Source organism: Bemisia tabaci, chromosome 9 (assembly GCF_918797505.1).
Source record: "Bemisia tabaci chromosome 9, PGI_BMITA_v3".
NCBI classification, from domain to species: Eukaryota; Metazoa; Arthropoda; class Insecta; order Hemiptera; family Aleyrodidae; genus Bemisia; species Bemisia tabaci.
In genome coordinates this window covers 880222-905622 of record NC_092801.1, presented here as the reverse complement: position 1 = coordinate 905622, position 25401 = coordinate 880222, and the positions used below count along the sequence as shown (strand labels likewise).

General features: G+C 38.0%; 2 protein-coding genes and 1 long non-coding RNA gene across 8 annotated transcripts in view; 1 reads left to right on the top strand and 2 right to left on the bottom strand.

Moving 5' to 3' along the window:
• Positions 1 to 8581, bottom strand: part of LOC109038977 (uncharacterized) — an 11209-nt gene extending 2628 nt beyond the window's left edge. Inside the window, exons 1-3 of the mRNA XM_019054263.2 lie at positions 8136 to 8581; positions 5417 to 6206; positions 2430 to 2841 (exon numbers count right to left, since the gene is read on the bottom strand). Of these exons, the coding sequence (XP_018909808.2) occupies positions 2430 to 2841; positions 5417 to 6206; positions 8136 to 8195 (1262 nt within the window). The 5' untranslated portion in view covers positions 8196 to 8581. The remainder of the gene's footprint in view (positions 1 to 2429; positions 2842 to 5416; positions 6207 to 8135) is intronic.
• On the top strand, positions 7245 to 9794 carry LOC109038982 (uncharacterized). Its single transcript, XR_002009659.2, has 2 exons — positions 7245 to 7623; positions 8813 to 9794. It is a non-coding gene; the product is annotated as an uncharacterized lncRNA (long non-coding RNA).
• On the bottom strand, positions 9445 to 25401 carry LOC109038979 (luciferin sulfotransferase). Of its 6 annotated transcripts, XM_072304630.1 has the most exons (8): positions 25246 to 25401; positions 21487 to 21703; positions 17254 to 17350; positions 16338 to 16518; positions 14535 to 14655; positions 12580 to 12674; positions 10936 to 11244; positions 9445 to 10872 (listed from the first exon to the last, which is right to left on the bottom strand). In XM_072304630.1, exons 2-7 carry the CDS (start codon positions 21692 to 21694, stop codon positions 10945 to 10947), a joined length of 1002 nt encoding a protein of 333 aa, XP_072160731.1. In that variant the 5' UTR covers positions 21695 to 21703; positions 25246 to 25401; the 3' UTR covers positions 9445 to 10872; positions 10936 to 10944. The 6 variants fall into 6 exon arrangements, with proteins under 6 accessions (XP_072160731.1, XP_018909812.2, XP_018909815.2 ...); XM_019054267.2 differs by having other exon boundaries at positions 9445 to 11244; positions 25246 to 25400; XM_019054270.2 differs by lacking the exon at positions 25246 to 25401 and adding an exon at positions 25092 to 25239 and having other exon boundaries at positions 9445 to 11244.

Below are 25401 nucleotides of genomic sequence, written 5' to 3'. Positions count from 1 at the left end.
GTCGCAAACCGAGATACGGGGTCTGGTAATTCCACCGTCCAACTGTATTTTACAGAAATTACATTGTGAGTATGGAGCTGATCACTAGAATTACTATGCATAGATATGTACCTAGGATAAGGGTGGTTGCAACAGTATTTGTCATGAATGGTCCATGACACCTGCAGAAAAGATCGGTGGTTCCTGAGTGATGATAAGAGGACTCGTAGGTTTCGTTGAAACGCATGATTCTCATATGTATCTGTAGAGGTATAGAGTTTTGGCCTGCTGAGGAGTTGAGTAAATTAGGAGCCATTGCTCATAAGCTGATAAAGTTAGGAGGAAACACGATGAAACTGTAGAACTTTTGATACTTTGAGAATGTAAACAAAGACTCAACCTCAAAAATCTTTCACAATAATATTGTGTACTCAATTTCCAAAAACTCTATGGTTCATGAATTTTTTAATCAAAGGTAAGTAAAAGTTCTCCAACTGGATGAGAGATGGCCGTAGTGATCATTCGACGAAATTCTCTCTGAGCCATTTTACCTATTCATGGAATCAAGTAAATGTAGGTCCCCGTTTATTAGACGATGCGACGCATTAAAAAATGCCAGGCGAAAGCAGTATCTTTTGTTATTGTAAGTCATAAAATCAGGTTATAGGTAAGAAAACTTCCTCACACATGGAGGTGATGTAACTTTCAACCTCATCTCCTACATAGTCTGGTGGAACACTTATTATCGTCTTACGGTAAGTAATGGAGAAACCTTGTTTTATCGTCTCAAAGCGAGTCCTTAAGGAAGGTTATTTACCCTCTTTACTGAAAAGTAGACATCAGGCCAGTTGAAATTTTGCTCTCATTGAGCGTTCAAATGTCTGTGTTAGGTCTGCGGAGATAACACATAAGGTGTCTTGCAATGAATCTGACGGAACCAAATTCACCAGAGAGTGAATGAGTAAATGAGTCATGAAACCTAGAATTTTTAGTACAAATAAGAGGCTAACACATACCTTTGTTATGGAGCAATGTGAGAGGTAGAATGTAGCGGTTTCAGAGTAGAGTGTTATAAGGAAGATTTATGAAACTGTCGGTGCCGCAAAAAATCTTAGACTTTGAAAGTACACAATTTTCTGTTACTTCAGATATCTCAGATTTTTTGACACCTAGTTAAACTCAATAATTAGAAGTTGTGAACTGACAGGGATGTGATGACGACATCGCTTTGAGAATAACAGATATTCTATGATCAAGGATACATGAGGTGGTGACAATTACGAAGGTACAAATCCCTGCGCTGGAGCTGCGCAAAATGCTCCAGTCGTTTATCTATGCTATTCAGCATAAAAATGCAAACCGTGTTGTAATTGGTGCTTGAGAACAACTTTGGTACACTAGTATAATGAAGCATTTTGCATGTATCGCAAATGGCAGATCTCCTACCTGACATACTTTAATTAACCCAAAAACACTAAAACAGTCTCTGAGGTAGCATGATAATTGGTCAAATAATTTCACAGCATTATACTTCAGAAACTTTCACAAACTTCACGAGGTGGGCAGAACGAGTCTGAAGACAAGACACATACGTTGAATAATTCCAAAATATTATGCTTCAAATTTCAGACAATTTCACAATCTTAAATTTCACAACACAATCTTGAACGAGGCGGATGGAGTATGGAATTAATTATGGATGGAGGGAGATGGACGAAATATGAAAACACAAAGTAGTAAGCGAGACGCGAGAAGCAAATACGGGAGAGTAGTGTCATCTGAATCTGAATCGCGGCTATGTACCTACAGAAAATGAACATTGATCTTATTAAGCCAGAAGAGGGCCAAAGACGCCAAAACTCATGAACCAATCAGAGAAGGGCAAAAGGATGGCAATACTCTCCAGTACCTAGGTCAAAGACACATAACCTAGATGTAGGCGAATTCTACTAAGGTCTCCGAATAAGGTTATCACCGGTGGAAAAGTTTTCGGAAAACAGAACGCGAATCTTGAACTTTCAGAAGTAATTATAGGATAACTATAAACCGCATAGCAAAGAGAGTTTTAGGACTGTTATTTATTTCTTACGCTAATTTGCATTTAATCGTATTCACAGAGGCATAATGAGGTAATCAAAAAAAAAAAAAGTAAAAATGGCGTTTCGTGCATCGATGAGTTGGTGCGCCATTTGATCGCTTGAGCGCCCTACTATACTAGAGCTCTAGTGGCAAATCGAAATCAAAAAGCGCCGCCTATCGGCTGAGCGCTTAACACGCTTGTCAAAACGACTCGCGCATGCGTTCAACCGCTATCTGTTTTTTTTTTGGAAAAAAGATTTGCTCCTCCGAAAAATGTTTTTTTTTTAAAAAATTAAAATCACATCTTTCTACCGATTCAACATATGTTTTCATCGATTTTTTCAGTGAAAAATCAAATTGAAAAGTCTAACCTTGAAATGTAAGTCTCCACGTCAATACTACAGCTCCTCAACATGCACTCTTCGAAATCGGTCGCGTACTTGTCGGCTGTGATGAGCGGTATGAGCGGAACTTCCCCTGAAGGCCACCAGGGTTTCAAATCCACGTTTTTCAAAGACGCAAGAACCGAGTACGTGTTGTAAATCTTGGTTTTCGGTGCGACTGGGGCCCATCTTATGTACAATCCCGTATCAGCAGCGAACCTGTTATCAAACACGTTGTATCCCTGGTAATACGATCTCGTCAGCTCCATCTGCGACGGGGGAACATGCAGCTGCTTTTGGAGTACCTTGAGATCGTCTCCCGTAAGGCCGTATGCATTGTAGAATATTATTGCGTCGAATATTGAATAGTATTCCACGTTGGATGAGGAAGTATCCATGTCTGAAAAAAATTGAGAAATAATAAGTGTCTGCAATGTAGCGAATTTCATGTTCAAGATGCAACTAGTAGGGGCACGGGAATATCCTTGGTTTGTAAATTGAGCAGTTATCGATATGACAAAATAACCTATTTTCTGATCAGTGCCCCAGAGCCATAAAATACCCGACTCGCATTTTTGGAAAAATCAAGTTTATGTTTGTTATGTTGTATGTATGTTAAGTTATTTCGAAATCTTCATTAAAGGTTCCGTGTTCGTAGAATATTTGATAGCCCTATTTGACGCCTAATTCAAGTTATTCAAGGCGCGATATCTCGGTCGATATTCAACATAGAAAGTTGCTGTTTGGTCGGATCCAATTATTCTTAACTAGTCTACAAGAGTCAAGAATCATTACAAAATTCTGTAACCAGCGCAACTGACCTATTGAGGAGTTATCGATGTGAGAAAATAACCCAGTTTCTGAAAATGCATCGGTACCCCAAAACCATAAGGGGCCTATCTCACATTTTTGGAAAAAACAAGTTTATGGCATTTTCGAAATCTTCATTACCGGTTCCGTGTTTGTAAAATATTTGATGGCCCTATCTGACGCCGCTTACGAGATACCGAATTTCAAAAATTGCGATCATTACTGCGGAAACAATGAGGCCGACGTGCGGTTTTCCACGAAAGACGAAAAGACTAAAAATCTCGAAAAGACTAAAATGGAGTTAGGTACCTCTCGGCTCTGGGGCACTGGTATATTTTTAAATGTCGCACATGTCGCCTGATAACGTTACAAGGCGTTGGATTTTCTCTCTTCTTAATAAATTTTCTTACAATGTTCCACGTTAAAAAAAAAAAAAAAAAAAAAAAAAAAAAAAAAAAAAAATTATGAAAAATACTGCGACCTTAGCACTTTAAGCACTCTCGGATGAAGAATTTCATTTTTCCGTGAAAATGGGTCTGTGTTGCACGCAAGAGGTACACTGGCACAGCCAACTGAATACATTGTTTTGGGGTAAATTCGTTCGAAATTCACGTTTGGCACATCAGAAAAGTCTTAAATCCACTCCTTAGCGCGCAATCTGCGTAGTTTTTTTTTTTTTTTTTCTGTTGTTTAATGGCTTTGAATCTGCGTAGTTAGTAACACGGTTTTTTCAATTCACCGCTTTGCGGGCAGTTTCTCTCGGTGGCCCGAAGTCAGGTTTGCCCAAAGAGAGACCTGGAACCTAAATAAACCTAAAAAATCTCAAGGGCTGTCTTAAACTCTCCTTGCGTAAAATTTCAATTGATTCAACGCTTTTGCTTTTGGAGTATAAGGAGAAGGAAACAAGCGCTTGAAAATAATTTACATCATTGCGACAGTAAAAAAGTCAGAAAATCGTTTGTTTACTCGGATAAGTTTTCACTGATTATGTTCTGATTGTGCCAACTTGGTCGGCGGCGACTGAGAAAAACTGCCCGCAGACGTGGGAAACTTGGAAAAGCGTGTTACAAACTAGGCAGATTGCGCAGTAAGGAAGACTGCGCCGACTTTTCTGCCGTGCTCGACGTGATTTTCGTGCAATTTTACCTGTAAAGAGTAGATTTACTTGGTTCTTGCTTGCAGCAGACCCATTCTCCACTATTATAGAAAAAGTTTCAGCACAAATCTCGGAAACATGAATACGACTGAATAAAAAATGCAGAAATGTGTGAAACAAGGCTTGTTCAAAATTATTAGTTTCTTCTAACCGGAAGTTGCCGCGAGTTTTCGTTGCTTGTTTCCAGATACGGTGACTAGGTACTGCCCTCAGGATGCTAGAAATTGGAAGAAGGTATTTCCAAACCGTGCAAATTATTGAGGAGTTAATTTGAGACTTTTTCAGTGTGGCCGTCGAGATTTTCTTGGCGTTTCACCCCTAAAATGTTGTTTACACGGTTTAATGCGTGCAACAGACCCATTCCCAAGTAGCACAGATTGCAATAAGTGGCAATTACATTGTTGAAATATTGCAATTCCACTGAGTGTTCCGTATGTTGCCTAGCTCCTATTTGAAGGGGCCCCATTTATTGAGACTTTGCAGTAAAATTTAAATAAGTATAAGTTGCAATTTTTCGTTGCATTGCACATTGCCTTTCTTTCTGACACATGAAGGTCATGCTATTGATTGTTTAAAATCGGCATAAATCGACAAAATGATGTAAAAATATTGCAATTTAAAGGTCTCGATGCGCGATCGAATTCCGAACCAATTCTGATCAAAGTAGACCACTCGATGACTGATGGTCACCATGCAACAGTCCTTTTTGATCAGAATTGAGTGCCACCATGCATCATTTTCTGTCAAAGGAAACATGTCTGCCAAGCTTTCATTTTACAATCAAGCAAACTAATGATTTTAAAACGGATGACTCTTGACGCTTTGGTAGTAATTGATTCGGGAATTTGATCGTGTATCGAGACCTAGCTGGTAGAAAAATTAATATTTTATTGGAATTTAATTGGAATTTAATTTCAATATTCGCGTTGCACTGTGTTACTTGGGTTCTAATTGTTATTTTTTGTCGTTAAAGTTTCTCTAATAAACAAGAAGGAAAACTAGTACGTACCGTACTCCAGGGTGACTGCTATGGTACCTGTGAGCACCGAGCGGTATATGTGGTCGCTATGCTTGGTCATGGCGTTCACGAAGGCTCCCATAAATTCGATTATGTTAATGGTGTCGTCCTGCGACACATGCGTATCAAGGACAGCAGAAATAACGGGATGGTCGTAATCATCTATAAGAAGGATGCTTTTTGTATCATGGTGTCGCCGAATGAGTTCCGCAAGATTGACGCCGAATTTCATCAACTCCTCTTTCTTCCATTCGTAGCTTTTCGAGAAACTCACGGTCTTCAGCGCTGAAGACTCCCAGATATTCGTATTGTTGAGTAAGTAACTAAATTTTGCCATCAGAGGATGAACGCAATGCTCGATAAAAGAAGTTGTGAAATCGTGAAAGGTTTTAGTTTTTACCGAGCCTAGGTCAAGGTAAACGACTGGGTATCTTGCAAAATGCTTCCAGAATAGTGTTCCGTTGGAGAATATGCTTTTGTCTCTGAAGAGTCCTAGTTTATGGGCCTTTTGGGGGTCTTTCGCCAGGTGGTTTTCGCCCAACTCGTGCTCGAAGAAAGTTTTGAGCATATTTAAATTTGTGGATTTGGAAAAACCCCGCGGGCCGTGGATGACGATGTGGGATGGAAGCGGTAACAGATCCAAAATGAGAGGAGTTTTATCGATGTAGCCGGACGAATGGGTGACAACCTCGAAATCTGTGGTGTTGATGATGATTTTCTCAGCTTTGGCCGCGTATATTTCTGCAAAGGCATCGTGAAGTGCATTATCGTTCGTGCTCGTCTGCGAAAGAATAAGAATAAGGAATTTCAAGAAAGTATTGTCAACATTCAGTAGAGTCTCAAGTATCCTGCACGCTTCGCGGCCATCCGCAAATTCGTATTATCCGCAGTCTCTAATTTGAAAATGCATGGAAAGGATTACATCCTAAAAACATTGCGATTCTAAGCCGCAAGCTTCTGTGTATAAGGGTAAAGTTGAAGGTAAAATTTTTAAGTAATAGTTATATTTAACAAAATGTGCCTTGTTAAATGAAACTATGCCCCTGAAGTGCTGAAAATCACTTCAACTTAATTTTTTTAGAAGAGGGTGGACAAGTTTGACGTGCTTTACTGCCGTACTAAGGAAGAACGCTGTATGAACATTCGAGAGTTGCCAAATTTCCTCCGGTAAAATGTTTATTTTTGAGGAACGATATGAATATTTTTTTCTTTAAATTTTCAGAAACTTTTGGTGAACAAAATCATCTGAAAAATTGGAAAGAAAGCATCCTCAAGTTTATCAGGAAATTCGTGTTTTACTAAAGGAAATTTGGCAACGCCTGAGGGTCCATACTGCGTTTTTCCTTTATCTTCCACGCCGATAGCTTAAACGTCTGACGCTATGCGAGGTTTTCTTTAAAATATGAAGTTTGTGTAGAAAGCAAAACCGAATGGCCGAACATGAGTTCTTCCAAATGCGACGTTGCTAATTTTCGTTCAAGTTATATTTTTTAAAAGATGCTGAACAAAAGTTTTGCTCAAAATGTTCTGCGATTTTTCGTGTCCTGTTCAAAGGATCCTCGTAGAGAATATAAAAGAGGAGTTCAGGTTAATTTTCTCAATCGGAGCCTCACAAACGTGGTAAAAAAGTAACTCATTTTTTTACTTTAGTTAGCAAAACAGAGCTCCAAAGTAATCAATTGAAAGTGGTGTAAGCGTTATTTAAAATCCTTTAAAAGCAGCACAAAATAGGAATGAATCATTACAAATTGCACAACTTAACTGCCTGCAGAAAAAAGGCAATCTAGTGACCAGCTTCGCAAAATCCATACTAACTGATCATTATTGAGTGGGAAAATAATTCGAAAATAATCTTATACAACTTGATCTCTGTGTGCCCTCTTTCTTTATCTCTTCTTGTGTTATTATCATTTTCCTCGCCTATATCTCTTGTAGCTCATTCCACTTTTTATTTCCAATAACGCTGCATTACTTTGCTCTACTAAATACATCATATGTATCATTTTACCTATTTCACCTCTGAATTTTATATTCGTGTGGTTGCAATTTCATAAAGTATGCTATAGTATTGATTCTTTCTATTCTCAAAAAATACATATTGGTGCTTCTGAATATGACCAAAATTCGTCGTTTGGATTTTTGAAAGTTTTGTAGTGCAAAACGCTTTCTTATGTGTTGCGTTGCAGAACGTTATCATGGTAAGTACTTGCGGAATATTTAATTTCTCGGTTGATTATGGACTGCATGTCAGCTACAATATATAAAACATTTATTCGAAATCATAGTTATAATTAATTTCGATTGACTTACAAACATCGAAATAATGCGAAAGCATTACGCATGGATTCAAAAATTATCTAGCTAAGGGGGAGTAGATTTTTTCAACTTGGTCATCCCATGTTGATACAGGAATCAGTTATAGATTTTGTGGGTTTCCTTACCATAAGCGGTCGTAAATGTGATGATTTATGGTCAGATCAATAATCATTATATTTTGCGTCTACTTCACAACAAGTAGGCAAATGGTAGGTAATTTAATCTTAGATTCAGTACACTTTTATCTTTATGATCCAGCTTGTGTCATACATTATTTACGCTACATATGATGGGACCGCATATGGGGCACATGCAAACATGTGGTTTTTGTAAATAATCTAAGGTCCCCTCATGAAGAAATTAAATGATGTAAATTATTCAAATAATTACTTACCTGACAAATGAGGCTCATGTAAAACAGAAATCGTAACATTTTAAGTGGAAAAAAGAACATAGTTTTCAATCACGACAAAGTTGAAGATTAGTGACGAACTGACTCAGTTTAAAGCAAAGGCATCATTATAAAATAAAAATGAATGGTGATAAGCAAGCAAGATTAAGTGAGTGCTTCTAAACGGAAAGAAAATCAGCCGGAGTTCTCACTTTTGGAATCCCAGCTTTCAATCATTAATTTCTCATGGTGTGTGATTAGAAATTCTCTGTGATGGTGATGTGTTTATAAGTCCAATCAGATAGAGGATGTATGATTTTAGAATAATTGTTGTGATTGTTTGAAAAAAAAAAGAGATTAAAAACAGCTGTAAATTTAACAAATGAATGGAAATGAATTACTACAATGGATTTGAAATCTCTTATTGAGAGAAAAATGAGTCCACCATTAGACAAATACTCTAATTTTGTACTGTAATGATGCAGTAATGTTGTGATGTTGTACTAGCAATGCGTATATCTTAATCGATTATAGACAAGCTACGACAATGTGAGTGACCGCATCTCGCAAAATTTCAAGCAGAACACGATTTGCGCAAGAAAAAATATTGAAATTAACTCTCATACAACATATTGTTAACACTTTATTCAGCATCAGTCACAAAAAATTTGAATTTCCAGCACATATGAAAAACCAGAGTCTACTTGAAGCAAATCGCGCACCACTACGAATTTGCCAGACTTCTCAATGAGCAATATTTATGTCCCAGCCTGGATGTCTACAACAACATGCAAAACAACATTCATCAACATGTTGTACGAAACAACATGCATCAGCTGAGCAGAAGTTTCGATTTGCCACCTTTCTCAATCGAGAAAAGGTTACTTTGATGTCAAGTCAGTTTGCCTTCAATTTTTAAGGTAGGCAACACGGGCTCCCGCATGGACGAACAGTGAATCGCAAATTTGAGGAAAACACAGATGATATGTGCTAGCGTTCTAAAGGTTTGTACAGAACACATCAATATTCCAAACCATGGTTTAAAAGTTTGACCCGCTTTTGAAAACATTCAATATCGAAGTCTGAACATTAATATTTTTCCCCCCAATTTTTTTATTTTTCACGCCACACGTGAATAAAATTCGAGTTTCCACTCTAGAGGCCCTTTTGGCTGACTGCGTCACGTTTTTTAAGCATTTTACTACTTTAGTAATATACGTTAGCTTTTGATACTTTAATGACTGTCACCGGTTAAATGTTGGTTGAGGAATAATAAGTCAAAGTTAATTTTATTAAAATAACAACGCAAAAGTTTCGTTCTGGAAAATAAATATGTTTAATAACGTTATTCTATCATCCATACAAAATTGTTACATATAATTTTGCTGCTCCAACCAACGTTATTTCACCTGTGAATGTAAGAAGAGTATTTTAGGGGTGGATTAATACTTACTCTTTTTCATTTTTGGCACTTCTTGCTTAAAATTAAATGCACTTGCAAGACAATTTAAAAAATATAACATACAAAAATAATAAACTGCGAACTCTTTAACCATGAAATAACTTTGATTTTGGTTGCTTAAAGCCTGAGTGAACTATAGTTGAGACAGTATCAATGCTTCCGCGACATTCCAAAAACCATATCTTCACAATATTATTATTTATTATTAAAAAAAAGAACAATCAAACAAGTTCTTTAAAATGAGTTGCAATATTTGTCGCCCTTAAAAGTCTATCTTTGAAGGACATTCATATATATGTATCCTTATCGTACAAAAATTGGATCTAAGTTTTAGGTGGCCGCAATACAAGTTCGTATCTCCTGGCCTGGGCCATGTCCTAAAACCTGATTAAAACAAATAAAATTAAAATTATTGAGGTTTAATACTAACGCTTACGCAGAATTAAAGCATGGTAAGCATTTTTAGCACCAAAATAGGATATTTGAGTAATTCATTGCAGTACTTTCGATTTCCAACACGAAATATTTCATTTGATCTCTACTTTCAGTAAGCGAGAGCGCCTCTTTATTTGAAATTCAAAACAAAGAAATAGGACGGCATATTAATTTCACACATAAAAGTAAATAGCATGGGTCCGTACTTTGCATATTCTTAACTTATTTTAACTTATAAGCTGTTTATTGAAATAAAATGTCTAAACTGGACTTGTGTCCTAGAGATGTTTCGTAAGCAATTTCTGCATTCAGTTGTGAGATAAAATGCACAAGATGTTTCAGATGAGAAAAAAACCCTTGGATGAAGGAATTTCAATTTTTCCCCTTATCAACGTACCTTCGATAAATTTTTAAGAGTTACAACCTCCTTGAAATCCAGGATTGCGGTACGACATTTGGACCGAGTTTAACAGAAAGGAACCAAGCCACATCTGCTATTGCCAAATTTAACTGGGCAATTTTATTTTTTACGAGAGATCGTTTGTGCGGATTCCTTTGAAATTTTTAAGGAATTTGCTTCAAATTATTGAGTATTTTCACTGAAATTTGCACAAAAATCCGCACAACCGTTTTCATGAAAAAAATTAACTTGCCCGATTAAATTTGGCAATAGCTGATGTGGCTTGGTTCCTTTCTGTTTAACGCGGTCCATTTGGCAGAGGGGATCCAAGTTATTTGGATTACATCCTCTCCTGATAAACCTGCATCACCTCGGCATGGAGAACTCTCTCAAGAGACGAGCTTGATCTCTTAAGAGACGAGCTTGATCCCTCAAGAGACGAGCTTAATCTCTCTATAGACGAGGTTGATCTCTCAAGAGACGAGGTTGATCTCTCAAGAGACGAGGTTGATCGCTCAACAGACGAGCTTGAAGCCGGAGCCTTTGACTTTGGCGTCGCTCCAGGCGTCGAACTGGTCGATGGTCTGCGGGGTCATCATGTTCTTCCAGCCGCCGACGGAGCCGGAGCGCATGAAGGTGCCGTCCTTCTCGATGAGGTTGTACTTCTTGTTGATCTCCACCACGGGCTCGTAGTTCACCGCCCGGTTGGCCTTCATGCTCTCGAAGCTCAGGTGCTGCGCCAGCCGAGACACCTCCTCCTCCGAGAACGACTTCCCCAGGAACGCGGCCGTCTTCCGGATCACCGAGGGCAGGTCCTGAAAACAACACCCGATTTCGTATCAAATTAGGGAGCTTTTCTGCACAAACTGTCATGCATTATATGGATTGGATTTTGCTGGAGTCCCTTTATACCCAGAGTTAAGACAACTCGATTATCAGCTGACTGGCAGCCGGCCTTGGCTGGCCATGGAGGCCGAAACGAGTGCACCCAAACGAACGATATTGAGGGATAAGGATCAGGAATCCTCCGATGTCTGTCACACAAAAACAACAACAACAACAAATTGATCAATCAAAAAGAAAATGAGATTGGTTTGTGAATAATTTCTTAATCTATTTTCATTTTGGACCGATGGAAATAACAATTTACTCTTGATAAACCACAATTAGGTAATATTTTCAGTATTCTTGTTCACATTCGAGGTACCGCCATCTTGGTGCACTCGTTTCGGCCTCCATGAGTGAGAACCAATTAGAATTGGATTTTTTTTAGGCCACTTTCAGCCCAACCAAAAGTGAGTTGTCTTTAACTCTGGGTATAAAGGGACTCTAGATTTTGCAAAAAGGAACCAGGAGCATTCCAATGTCGCTAAGTTTGCGCAACTTTCTTTACCCTGCAAATCTAAACTGATCATCTGTACAAATTGTATCTTTACCCTCAATTAACTATGAATTCAATAGGAAAATCATCCTTGCAAATATGATTTCTTTTCATGATTTCAGTAATTTTGTTGCGGAGAATGTATGTTGCACAATCCTAGCAACATTGGAATGCTCTTGGTTCCTTTTTGCGAAAAATGCAATCCATATAAAAGTCGCTCCTACAACGCACTCTGACGTTCTGCGACACCCAAACGCCACATATGCCTGTCCTCCCAGAGACATCTCCTCGTCAACGCTCAGCCGCCAACCCTTTACGGGACGTCCCCGTCGCCTCTTCCCAGGTGGTACCCAATCTAAAATTTGTTTGAGCAACCTCATTTCCGACATTCTATGCACATGCCCATACTAGCATAACAGCCTGAACATGACGTCGTGCGAGATATCTTTTTCCACCTTCATCACCTGCCGAATTCTTTCATTACGAACACGGTCCCGTCTCGAAATGCCGGCAGATCGCCACCAAAAATCCATTTCAGTTGTCCTCAAGTTTCAGTCTCAGTTTCATGGTTATCGAGTTTTAATTCTATTAGGTTAACATTTTCAAAGCTATAATGTGTACTTTTTTCCGATTGAAAATTGGTTATTCTGTAAGCTGCATATATTTCCTACGCTTGAAGAATGTTTTCATCGACTCATAAGTGTATCACTAAATAGTGTGACGGTCTGCTAATCTATCTAGGGAAGAGGTCAACAAAAATGGAACGAACCTTTTTCATATCCTCGTACCTTAGGAACAAGACATCTGGATTGTTCCTTTGAGCCCAGAACTCTAAAACGTGCTCCCAAAAGGGTGAAAAACACACTGTAAGCAAAGAAGGCAAAAACAGGATCTTTAGAGCCCGCAGTGTAGGCAACTACATGAAACAATTGAAATGAGATGATTGATGTATTATAAATATGAAAAATTTAGTCAGTCAGCATCCTTTTTTTCGGTGTGAGATTGAGTCTCACACCGAAAAAAAAGAATGCTGACTTGACATTCTGGATGTAAAAAAGTGTGCGACGACTCACAGAACGCTGAATAAACCGTCACAGCGGTTACTATAGCAATGTCAAGATTTTAAAGTAACTGCTATGCAGGCCCGCCACATCCCATCTCGGGCCCTGGTATCAGTTTTCTGGCTCGGGCCCCTAGCACAGAGGGGGGTTCGGGGGGACTCCCCCGGGAAATTTTTGAAATTTTAAATCTATTTGGACGCATTTTGAAGCTCTCATGATGGAGATTTTCCATCAATTTCTGCAGAATAATTACTCCTTTTCTTTTACTTTCAGCACCAAATACTTTCGAACTGTTGCATTCAAAACATCTATAAATGTTTTTTTGAGGGGGGCAGATGATGATTTTCAATTCTAGGCTAAGCCGGGCCCCCCTGGACTCCCCTTACGTACGTCTATGGCGAGGGAGTTGAGCCATTGAAGTTGAGGATGCCCAGACAGGAGCCCGTTAGCATCCGTCAACGGAAGAAAATTAAAGGCAGTTGCTAAAAATATCATTCTACATATACTCAAAATCTTGAAAATAGATGGAAATCTCTAAAAAAGTAAGAAAAATTTTATAGTTCCCTAGCGTGTTTTTGAAACTTTATTCACCTTTTGCGGAATTTTTAGAGTAATTTTTTCACTTTTCCTTACGAGACAAGGGTTACACATGAATTCGTAGTGGTTTGTCACCTGCGTCACGGGCCCCTCCAGGGCCCGGGCCCCGGTACCAAGGACCCAGTATCCCCCCCCCCCCCTTGTGGCGGGCCTGCTGCTATGACGGTTAATTCAGCGTCACATGAGTTGTCGCGGTCCTAATTTCAAGGGGTTAACATCCTTTAAATAAAGGAGGAAGGTCGAGCGGAGTCAAGGAGTGAATGGAATAAATGGCGTAGTTTGGATGAATTTCCTTTATCTGTGCATAGCTTTTTAAAAAGGAACCCGTGCTTCAAATTGTCCTGAATTGGGAGCATGAAAAAAGTGACTCAAGAATAAGCAGAGCTACAATACGCTCTCAAACGATAATGCTTTGGAAAAAAAACACATTGGATCTAGAATTCAGAGTCTTGGAAACATTGACAAGAAAAAATACTCTTGATTCAATCGGATTTTTGCTTCAATCAAGAACCACCAAGCCTCTTAATTTGAGCGGATTTCCTTTTGATTTAGGCAAAAATCTGATTGAATCAAGAGTATTTTTTCTTGTCAATGTTTTCAAGAGTCTGTACTCTAGATCCAACGTGTTTTTTTTCCAGTGTGCGGAAAAATCAAATCACTTAAAATCCGACGGAATTGCATAATTATCATTAACCACAAGTGATGAAGTTTTATTCGCGGCTGTCTCGATGCATTAATGATCTATCTCTTCTTTGCGTATCAAAAAGCACGGCAAAAATCAAATTGTAAAACTACGCATTTTAACTTGTTATGCTCAAATTTCTTTGGAACCTATTTTTACGACAAGCTATTTCTGACGCGCAAGACTCAGAGCCGGATTTAGGGGGTGGTCACCGGATCGCTAAAATGAGCATTTGGAGGGAGAAAAATAAAAATACTTGGTTTCGGTTAATTAAAGAAGTGTGAAATTAAAGATTCCATATTAAAAACTATCTAGGGAATGTGTAATTCGGATCGGAATTTCGGTCAGAATTTTCACGTTGAAAAAATATTCAGGAATACTCACGCATATCATTATTAAACAATTTGCAGAACGTATCGAAATCACCCGTGTATCCCTCCAACAATTGACAATGATGATAATATGAAACGCACGTATCTTTTGGGTTACGGCACACGTATATGATCTGAAAATTGAATTAGCAAATATTTAATCAGTCTTCAAATATGAGGAGATATTGCAAATGCTTGCCTGTAACCTAAAGGGTGAGGATAATCCCTATTTATAAAAGGATGGACAATTGAATTTAATATTTATACAATAACTCCTAAGAATGCTACCTGAGATATTGAAAATATTAAGTTTATCCCATGGAAAAATAGGTTAGAAAAACGTAAATGTAGGCACGAATTATTTTTTGAGCGCCCCTAATTTTGAGTCAGTGATGAAGATGACCAGGAAAGTTCACCTTTTGATTTGACTAATAATCGAATGCAATACTCGTATTTCTTGTTCGCATAATTCTAGCTTCATTTAATGGTGAGTGGCGAGCAAAGACATTTTGGTGGCGGGGCGAGAATGATCTACTATAGATATTTCCCCATTTGAAGCTATGGTGAAGAATCGATCATGAAGTCACTACGTCACTGTTAATGTACTAATTTCGTGACTACGTCATTCTATGTAATATCGAACTCTTGTTTCGAACCAAAACAAACTAACATAAACTAATGTACGAATTCTTCATGAGCTAATAGAGAATTTTCAGTTGTCTGTAATTTGATTAATTCCGTGTTTAAGTGGAAACTACTGAGTGAACTAAACACGAGGATACCCTTGGTTCGTAAAGTGGACAATTATTGGAGACGATGTGACAAAATGATCTAATCTGCGAAAATACGAGTGTTCAAATGGGAAATGCCGCCAGATGACTTCACTAGGCGGTGCATTTTCTCACTTTTAAATCTATTTTTATACTATTTCCCATATCAAAAAACAATTATAAGAAATACTGTGAAATCAGCTCTGTCAGAACTTTCAGACGAAGGAATAACAAATATGCATGCAAATTCTCCATTGTATTAATTTATTAAAATTCAGTCATTGACTGGTCATACATCGATTGAAGACACATTAAGCACGAGAATTTTCGATTTAGTTTGTTCACTTTCGAACCGAAGGCTCGATATCATATCGAATGATGTGTAGCCACGAAATCAGTCTGTGGTTGAAAAATGAAAAAATGAAATCTCAGGGAGGAATAAGGTGAAACCTACTTTTATGCGTGGCACATATTATTCATTGCCGCAAGAATTTTAGAGTGGAATCAACAACTTAGCAGAACGTGTTCATTCCCAAAGATGATTGTTGACCTTTGATGGAGATCAACCTAAAGGGCAGAGATGGAAAATTTCATGAAATTTATTCGAATGAAATTTCACGAAATTTCATGAAATTTATTGAAACTTTTGGGGATACATTCAGGAGGCTAAGAAACGCCTAGAAACAGTGATTCTAAATTTTGAAATTTTTCACCCCAAGCCTAAAACATTCGCCGTGTTGCAAATGTTTTCGTTAAGTTTAGAGGTTAGGTTGGGGTTTTTCTCTCTAAACTCCCCTTTTTGCCCCCTCTTTGTGTCTGGCACCTTCAGTAGAGTAGCATAATACCGCAGCATCAACAGAAAGACGATCTGAAACGCTTTCAGACCTCCAAAGGTTTAATCAATAATTCTAAAAAAATTAATAAATTTCAACTTTTGTGAAATTTATTCGAGCCGTATATGAAATTTCAAAACATGAAATTTCATATTCCATCTCTACTAAAGGATGCTAATGCTTGACTTCCTCACGGATGAAGATGATACTTACTTTCGCTCGCGTCGAGAAATTTTGAAGTTTCTCAGGGAGAAGCCCGAGAGGTAGGTGAGATTTGATGAATCTACGTGTGTTCAACTCGCTGATATATTTCACAGAATCCGTGACGTAATCGGGCACTGAAAAATCTGGTTGTTCTTCATACATCGCCTCATAGTTGAAAAGTGCCGAGTGACTGAAAAATAATGTAAATTTAATGGACGTCTTCAACCAGAATCAGCCTTACCACACTGAAAAAAAAATCGGTAGAATTTTTCATTGCTTCACGCTGTATTTCACACAGTGTAAATTCAGAGTCGCAATTCTGCTAAAAGAAAGGTAAAAATTACTATATACTGGTACAGGTAACCATAACTTTGGCAGAATCGACTTTGAGTTCTTGCTGTGTGAAAAACAGCGTGAAGGAATGGTAAATTCTACCAACCTTTTTTTTTCAGTGCACCTCAGACATCGTCCAATTTGGCTCATTTTCGATTTATCCTTTTTTTACGAAAAAACCAGGTAAAATCTTGGATTATATCTAGAACATTCTTCAAATCCCAGAGGAAATGCATGGAAAGTTACAAAAACTTGCGTTTATTGGATTATCTTATAAAAAAATTAAACGTGACGGAATAGCAGGCAACAATAAATGCAAAAAGTCCGTTCTTAGATGAACCCTTATTCCAAAGTATATCCTCTCTTCTGTTCCTTACCCATAGCGGCTCAAGGCATAACGGCTGAACTCTAATAGTCGTAACCTCGAAATAGGACTGGCGATTCTCGTTTTGTATCTTATTTTTTAAAAGAAAAAAATGTAGATGAAAATATTTGAGAAATAGGAAAATTGAAGAGAGGCAAGTTGCGGTGCTGAAGACACACGCGACCAAAATAATTTTTCCTACTTCAGAGGTTGGTGATAGCTACTTACTCAAGGAATGGAAATCTTTCCGGGAGAAAAACTTCTGCTCCTTTGTAGTCTAAATCATTCGCTATACACCAGACCATTTCTTGAGTCCATGTTGTACCTGAGAAATACATAATACACACATCTTAATTGTTTAAGCTTGATTGTGAACATGTGCGCATTAACAAGCAGTAGAGTAGAGTAGAGTGAATACTTACAGGTAGAGTACTTGTTAAGAGAATTTTAAATTACTCAGTTACATGGCAACATGCGACTGGTTAAGATATACGCACTATTATTAGTGTGATACAGTGTCAAGGGCCTCTCTGATTGTGAGTCGGAGACGCGTTGCATAATAGGTACTGGAGACTCACAAGGTTGATAGAATTTTACAGTTTCATCTTCCTGAATATCAAGCGTTTCGAGTCTAGATTCCAAGTGGCAAGCACGTTTCTCGGATTAGGTCATGCGATTGCACTTCAGCTGCCTTGCACTTGAATAATAGAACTGCAGTTCTTGCATGCGTGGGTGAGAGAGCTCAGTTTAAGGAAATGACCGATAATCTCCAGTTAAGCCAGTGAATGGAGATATGAGCAATTAATTGACATAGCTTTAGATAACTTGACTTATCGATAGTGTAAGTCCGCAACCATGCTGTCTTGCTAAGAAAGAACGCCGTATATATGAACATTCGAGAGTTGCCAAATTTCCTTCGATAAAACGTTCATTTTTAAGGAAAAAGTAATGAATCTTTTTCCTTGCGTTTTTCAGGGCCTTTAGGTGAAATTACGAGGAAAGTTATCTGAAAAATTGGGAGGAAAATATTTATGAGCTGACCAGTAAATTCGTCCTTTATCGAAGGAAATTTGGCAACGCCTGAAGGTTCATACGGCGTTTTTCCTTAAAGCACGGCAGCGTGTATCTCGAATTGCGACGTTGCTGCTTTCATGTCATACTTTACTTTTTAAATAGAAAACTACTCAACAGCAATTCTTAAAAACTGTCGTGATATTTCTTCTATGTGCGGGGAAAATTCTGTAAAAACTGCAAGAGGAATGATGTCAATTTTTTCTCCTTTAAAAAAAAAACCAAATATGAGCGGAGATTTTCAAACCCCGCAGATGAGATACGTGGTTGCGGACTTACACCGTCGTTATGGATGAACTAGACATTGACCTTCGACTTGGATTGGGATTGATATCAGTTACCTACCGGAAGTTCAGAAAAGTCATTACAGGAAAAAATGGAGAAAACTGATAATGTTTTCACAGTAATTCAGGATGATGACTAACCAAGCCGTAAGTTATGCAGGCATAAGTAGGCCAACCTTGAGTTTCATCAATGTCTCAGAGGGAGAGGAGTGCAATGTTGCAATCTATGAAGAATTTAGCTCATTGCATTAATGAAACTATTTCTCTGAACGACAATTTTTCATGACTGAAATCCATTTCACCACTAAAAAACTACGCATGTTCTCCACGAAGTATATTTTATTGTAAACACATGGACATTTCAACACCGTAAAATTCCTATCAAGGCAACAATTTAGCAATGGAAAGAAAAAATATTCAGTTTAAATATAGACCAGTGTTAAATATATACCACGCAGTTCAGTGTGATTCACATTACCGCAATTTCGGGTCCTGTAACCGTGCCTTCGGCTTATACAACCAAATTACTTTTACTGTTCGGTCCATGCATCTGAAACTTTCCTGCAGTACGATCTAGTAGATTGATCAAGTATTGATATTTGGAACTGAACAACTTTTTCGTAGGTTTAAATGGCAGATCAATCGATAAATCGCAACACACGCCACGCCACTGTTACGCTTCATTCGCGAATGCTTTTAATTAAATTATTAATTATTTAATTATTATATGTAATTATGAATGATTAATTATTACTTTTGAATTAAATTTTGAGATATTGGATACGCGATGTATTTTAAACAGACCATCCGTTGTTTTTAGACGTGAAACCAAATTTGCGACGTTGTGGAAACTGTAAAAGTTAACCGTGCACCTCTACTACGTGCTCAGCAAGAATCGCATAACTACATACGGTTTTTATTGAAACTAAGAGGTTATCTCTTAACCCGTTAATATAATCATTAACTTATTTCACGCACCGTGGCTGCAATTACGAGGCGGAAATGATCGATATTTCCTCATTCGAAATCATGGCAAAAGATCGATTATTAAGGTGTCCGTTGCGAACACTCTGTTTATCAATCCTTTTCCACGAGTTTAATTGGCAGATCAATCGATACATCACAAAGTAAGCCACGCCACTACGATACTGTCGTGTCAAAAACAGAATTGACCTTGACTCACTTACTGATCAGCCTCCGAAATCCGATGCTGCCTAATTGAGAGGATTCAGTGTGTGGATCGCGTATAATACAGGGTGATCCATAAGTTTCACCTGGTGTTGGTACTTTACAGCGTTAATGACGTTTAGCTTTAGCTGAAAAAAGTAAATGATTTTAAACGTTTATCGAATTCTTCAAGTGATACACATTGCCGTAATTATGTGTCTGAAATCATAACAAGACTATTCGCCATTTTTGTTACGAGTTTAAGCTTTTTTTATGTTTTTAGCGAGAACGCAAGCTAGCATTAGGCTGCAATTTCGATGTGTTTAGTGTAATATTTGAGAGGTTAATGAGTAAAAAAGCACCCTTAAGGGCCCGGGACCGACCATAAATTACGTAACGCACTTTTTCGGCTTTTTGCCCCCCCTCCCTTGTGACACTCTTGTGGGGTAGTTCCCTACCCTTTAATACGTAAAACAAAATGGCGTGATGCTCTCCTCGACCCTCCCTTCCCCTAGAGCGTTACGTAACTTGGACGTATTTATGCTAAAAGGAACTATGTTACGCTCAATCTCTATGCACACAGTTCCTTTTAGCATAAACATGTTCATTTATGGACGGCCCCTAAGCTTCTTTATGCTCATTTCAATATGACCATCGCGATTTTCGTGGTATTTGCATTCAACCAGTCTATTCACTCGCCTGTATCTCTTGCGCACAACAGACCCAGTAACTCCCAACCAGGTAATAACGTTTTTTCTCAACACTGCCGAAAACATTGCGAAACATTGAGAAAAACATTGCTAAAACCAAGCCATTATGTTGCCCTACTCGCAGCAGTTGCCTTCTTCCGATGAGCACCGCAGCTGTGAGGGGAAACGAAACTGAAACGCCTTCAATTTTTCAATATGCAACACGCACATTCATCAAGCGCGAATAGTTGCATCCGGGCGGTGGTATTGACTGGACTATATTTTGCAATTTGGAACTATAAATTCTAGTCCGGTTTAACAACAACGTATGTGCCATTAGTTTCCCTAGGCACATAAGTGTTTTTCCAGAAGACCCAGAATTTATAGTTTCAAATTGCAAAATACAGTTCAAATTTGCGTCACGTGTCTGGCCTGAGATCCTCATTTTAGACTGTTTGAAAGAGCTGGGATGATATCTTATACCTGGGAGATTAGTTCTACGCATGGACATGGGTAAAAGGAGAAAGCAAATTGTAGGGCCTTGAGGTTACGCGGGTACTGAACTTGAGTCCCTTAAGATGTATTTGCGTTAATCTAAACTATATCAATGGTGAAACTACCAGACCACGTATCTTGTTTACGGTGTTTACAGATATCCGCTCTCATTTTTGAAGAAAAAAAAAATCAATATCATTCCTTGAAGTTTTTCCTTGAAGTTTTCTTCACACAGAGAAAAGATATCACGGAGGTTTTCAAGAATTGACGTTGAGTAGTTTTCCATTCAAAAAATAAAGCGTGACAGGAAGTCTGCATCATCGCAAACCGAGACAAGTGGTCTGGTAGCTTCACTGTCTACATGCCACTCAATTAAATCAAACGGAACAATGTACGTAGAATTCAGTGCGCCTTATATTTCCATTTGATTCCAATCATTGCTCCTAGTTCCTTCTAGAGCACAATACTGCCTAGCTAGGGAAGAACGCCATATGAAAATTTGAGTACAGCCAAGTTTCCTTCAGTAAAATGTATTTTTGTATGTATGTATGAAATTTTCAGAAACTTTAAGTGAAATTACGATCTAAATCATTTGAAAAATTGGAAAGAAAATATCTAGAAGTTTACCAGGAAATTCGTGTTTTATCAAAGGAAATTTGGCAACGCCTGAAGGTTCTTATGGCGTTTTTCCTGAGCATGGCAGAATTACCTTGTGCACAACAGACGAAAATGAAATAAGGGATTTTGATTGGTACCTGTTTTGGGATAACTGCAAACGAAGACGTCATCATCTCTGATATCCATCTGCTGAATTCTGTCTCCGAATTTTTTGAAGTAGTCGGGCATGACGGCCCCTTTGACTCGCACGTACCCATGGCGAAATTTGTTGACGAAGAGAGTGTTGAGCACTTTCCCGCATTCCGTGTCGCTTTCAATTTTCTCGTACTTGAGAGCCTCCGGCATTTTCGGCGCCTGTGTAATATTGATTGTGAAGAGGTTATTAATGTACTTATCAAAGTAAAAGTGTTTGCAGGTGTCTGGTGAAGTGGATAATTTCACCCATGAATTATGATCGCTGGAAAAAAATTGTTCATGAGGAGCGTTAATTTTTCAAGTGATTGTAAACCGGTAGGAAAAAGACAGAATGACACAGGCGTGCGCAAAAATAGGCCAATGTTTGTACCATATGCTGTACCGTTAGTTTTAGCGCTAAGTTTTAAATGAAAAAATAAAATTGAAGAAATTAGCCACTGAAAAAAAAGTAGCTTGGATAAAGCATGATGATTCTTGAATTTGCCGCCAAGATTTTTTTTTTACCTTTCTTTAGGCTGACTTTTTTTTGATACAAGAAAAATAATGTTTGATATACCAACCTTCACTTTGAAAATTTGCCGTGAAACTTAAGGGCTACATTTTGCAATGAGAGATCACTAGCTCCATCTGGCTCATCGTTGCCCTGGTAAAAATTGGCAGTAGAATCTGTGTTCCAAAATACCATAGACCTACAGCCGGCTGTAAGATTTCCAATAGCTTCTTATAGCCGGCAACACAATTTCTTATAGCCTTTTATAGCCGATGGCGATTAAGCAACAGCCTGGCGATAAAGTGTATGCTAAAAGTTACTAATTACGGATGCTAGGACTCAGTGAGATTTTGGACTACCGCTCTCTTTTTGGGCCGTAGTATCTTGATTTATTTTGCGAGAAAAGCTCCGTACTTTCGAAGGATGCCTGTCCTTCCTAATATGTTGGAGCGCCTTCAATTCCGTATGATACTGTGCAATACCTCTGGTGTGAAATAGTTGCTTCAAGCGCCGTGGTACGCTGCTGCGCGGCGCGGCGGGCGGGCAGCCAGCGCGAAAAGCGCATTGGCGCCTACAAACCTAACAGGGATACTTCACGCATTGCGCAATGCGTGAAGTATTCCTGTTCGGTTTGTAGGCGCCAGTGCGTCGCCGCTCCGCTTTGTGTTATTAGGCTCCAATATTTAATCTCGTGGAGTCAGCGTTTTTCAACTCATGACTTTGAAATGTTTGCACACTCTGTATGGATTATTTTCATTTTAACTGATGAAATAAATTATATAGTGAAGGAAAATATAATGTGCCTTTTGTAAATATTAAGGTGATTCCGTACAAACTTAAGGATTTACAAAGCACACGGATTTCTATACACAATTTCTTACAGCCTTTTATAGCCAATGCTAAAAAAGCAACAGCCAGGCGATAAAGTGTAAAGCCCGGCGATAGAAACTATAGCCCGGCTGTATAATTTTTTATCGCTTCGTGTAGCCCGGCCGTATGATTTTTTCACTTTCTACAGCCAGCTACATGATTTTCTATCGCCTTCTTCAGCCGGCTATAAGAACTCCTATGGTATTTTGAATCGCAGTTCCTATCGCCAATTTTTACCAGGGTGAACCAACTTAAGCTCATTAAGTTTCTTTATGCATATGGATGCTTCTAAGGATGTGAAAAGATAATGGTTCCTTTTCACAGAGCAATATTCAAATATTGGTTCTCATTAAAAAACACGTTCATAATGAATGCATGAGAAAATGCGTCTAAGTTATTTACCGGGTGGCAAACTTCAGTCTGTATCTATTTTTTAATCGGAACAAAAACAATTATATTAAAGAAGAATCGCTTATCTTCTAAGGTGTTTACCGGAAATAATTTTGAAAAATAGTTGAGCTTCTTAGAGAAAACAAATTTAAATCACAAATGTGGAAAATTCTAAAAGGGATGCGCGGTTTTTTTCTGTTTTTCTATTTATATGCAACGTCAGTCACGTGACATGAGCAAAACCAAACAAATCAGTTTCACTAGTTCTTTTTCGAGCATGACATAGGTATTTTCCTCAACTGTAGATCACTGATCGTGCAAAACTTAAAATCTTCAAATTCGTCACCTGCCCAGCAGTCCTCCATCATTTTGTACGATTTCCTCATGGACTTTAAAAATCATTGGAATTTTCTAAAATCCTCGACTAAATTCATTTTTACGGAGATAATCTTAACAGTGCACAGTAGTTATGTTTTGACATTTCCGTGCTTACTGAATAATTTAAATAATTTATTTTTTAAAATATATTTTTGAGGTTCTTTTCAAACAAGTTTTTAGATGTGAACTTAAATTATACTTGGAAAGTGAAAAATTTGAGGCAATTTTAACAGTGGCTACATGCAAAACAAAAAACACCAAGCAATGATAAAAAAAATATCGGTTTTTAAGTTTTGCAGGATCTAAAGGTGTCAAATTTTCGTATTGAAATTTCATATTTTTTTTTTGAAAAAAGAAAAAAATGCGTTTATCCATAACCTCTTGATAACGCCAATTCTAGATGTAGACGGCCTTTACTGAAAATAAGTTTGATCGTATGATTCGAATATTTAATGTTCCATTTCGATCATGACGTGAATTGCGATGTATCGATTGTTATACCATTTAAACCTATGGAAAAGGATCGATAAACAGGGTGTTCGCAGCGAACACCTTAGTAATCGATTCTTTACCATATAGGTTTAAATGTCATAACAACGATAAATCGCAATTCACGATAGGCCACTTTATCATGATGTTCTGTCAACCCGAACTTTCGGGTTGTCGAACCTATTAGTTTGATAGATATGGAGCACCAAATGTTTAGTATTAAAATCGAACTTTTATATCAGTGACTGCTCGAAATAGATCAAGGTAACAAATTCCTAGAGGAAATTTTAATTCGTAACCCTGACCTTCTCTACCTTGCTAAAGAAAAGCACAGTACCTACCAATGCTTTCAAAGTGAACTTACTTTAAGATTCTCTCGATAACCTGAACTGCTCCTATGTCTTTCCGGGTTTTCACTCACTATTACCTCAATGAGCCTTTAGAAAAAGTTTAAAAGTAGAAGTGTAGGTCTCACGTTTTTTCCTCGAAATCTCAATTGGCAAACGATTCACGTGATGAAAGTTTGGAAATGTATTTTTTCCATTTTATCACGAACTTTAAGTATTGTTTACAATCATACTGTGTCCAAGATTTGGTTCCCTGACTTCCCGAGACCTCGTTGAATTTTCAACCGAGAATATTAAAGTTATAGAAATTCACGTCATTTTATAAAATCGTCGGTGTATAAAAGCACACCTCTAGGTGGCAAAAGAGCATGGAGCTAACATAACAATTGAACGTCGCAATTTAACATTGACTCAGTGCGAGCCCGAACGCTCTTTAACAGAAAACATACTGCGTAAAGCGCTTTTATTCGCATTTTATGTAAGGTGCCTTTCTAGTCAGCGTTTTTTGCATCAATTTTTCATCATTTTCATTTCATCAATCATTTTTTTTAAAAGCATGAGATTTTAAAATAAAACAACATACGATAAATAACTATCTTCTCCCAATATGCTGTGCTGTTCCTTAGCAAGGTCGTATTCCAATCCAAAAAGTCGTTATAGTATTTCACAGATTATATTCCTTGGCACTGACACAAACTCCACTTCACAAAACCATGCAGCAATCAACTAATTTTTACCTATAGCTGGAAAACTCGAAGTAAAATCAGTAGTGGTGGCCGGAAACTCAAAAACAAGTAGCACCTTGTGATGAAAAATCGGAAAAAATCAACAATCACACTGCGAGATGGTGAGGAAAAATCGATGATTGAGTAATATTCCACTATCGGCGCACT

Excerpts from the sequence above, each read along its gene's own strand:
- LOC109038979 (XM_072304630.1), bottom strand. The coding sequence starts at position 21,694 with ATGCCGGAGGCTCTCAAGTACGAGAAAATTGAAAGCGACACGGAATGC. Across the intron at positions 17,351-21,486 it reads TTGCAGTTATCCCAAAACAG|GTACAACATGGACTCAAGAA; the intron begins GTACCAATCAAA and ends TGTATTTCTCAG. Across the intron at positions 11,245-12,579 it reads GGTACGAGGATATGAAAAAG|GACCTGCCCTCGGTGATCCG; the intron begins GTTCGTTCCATT and ends TGTTGTTTTCAG.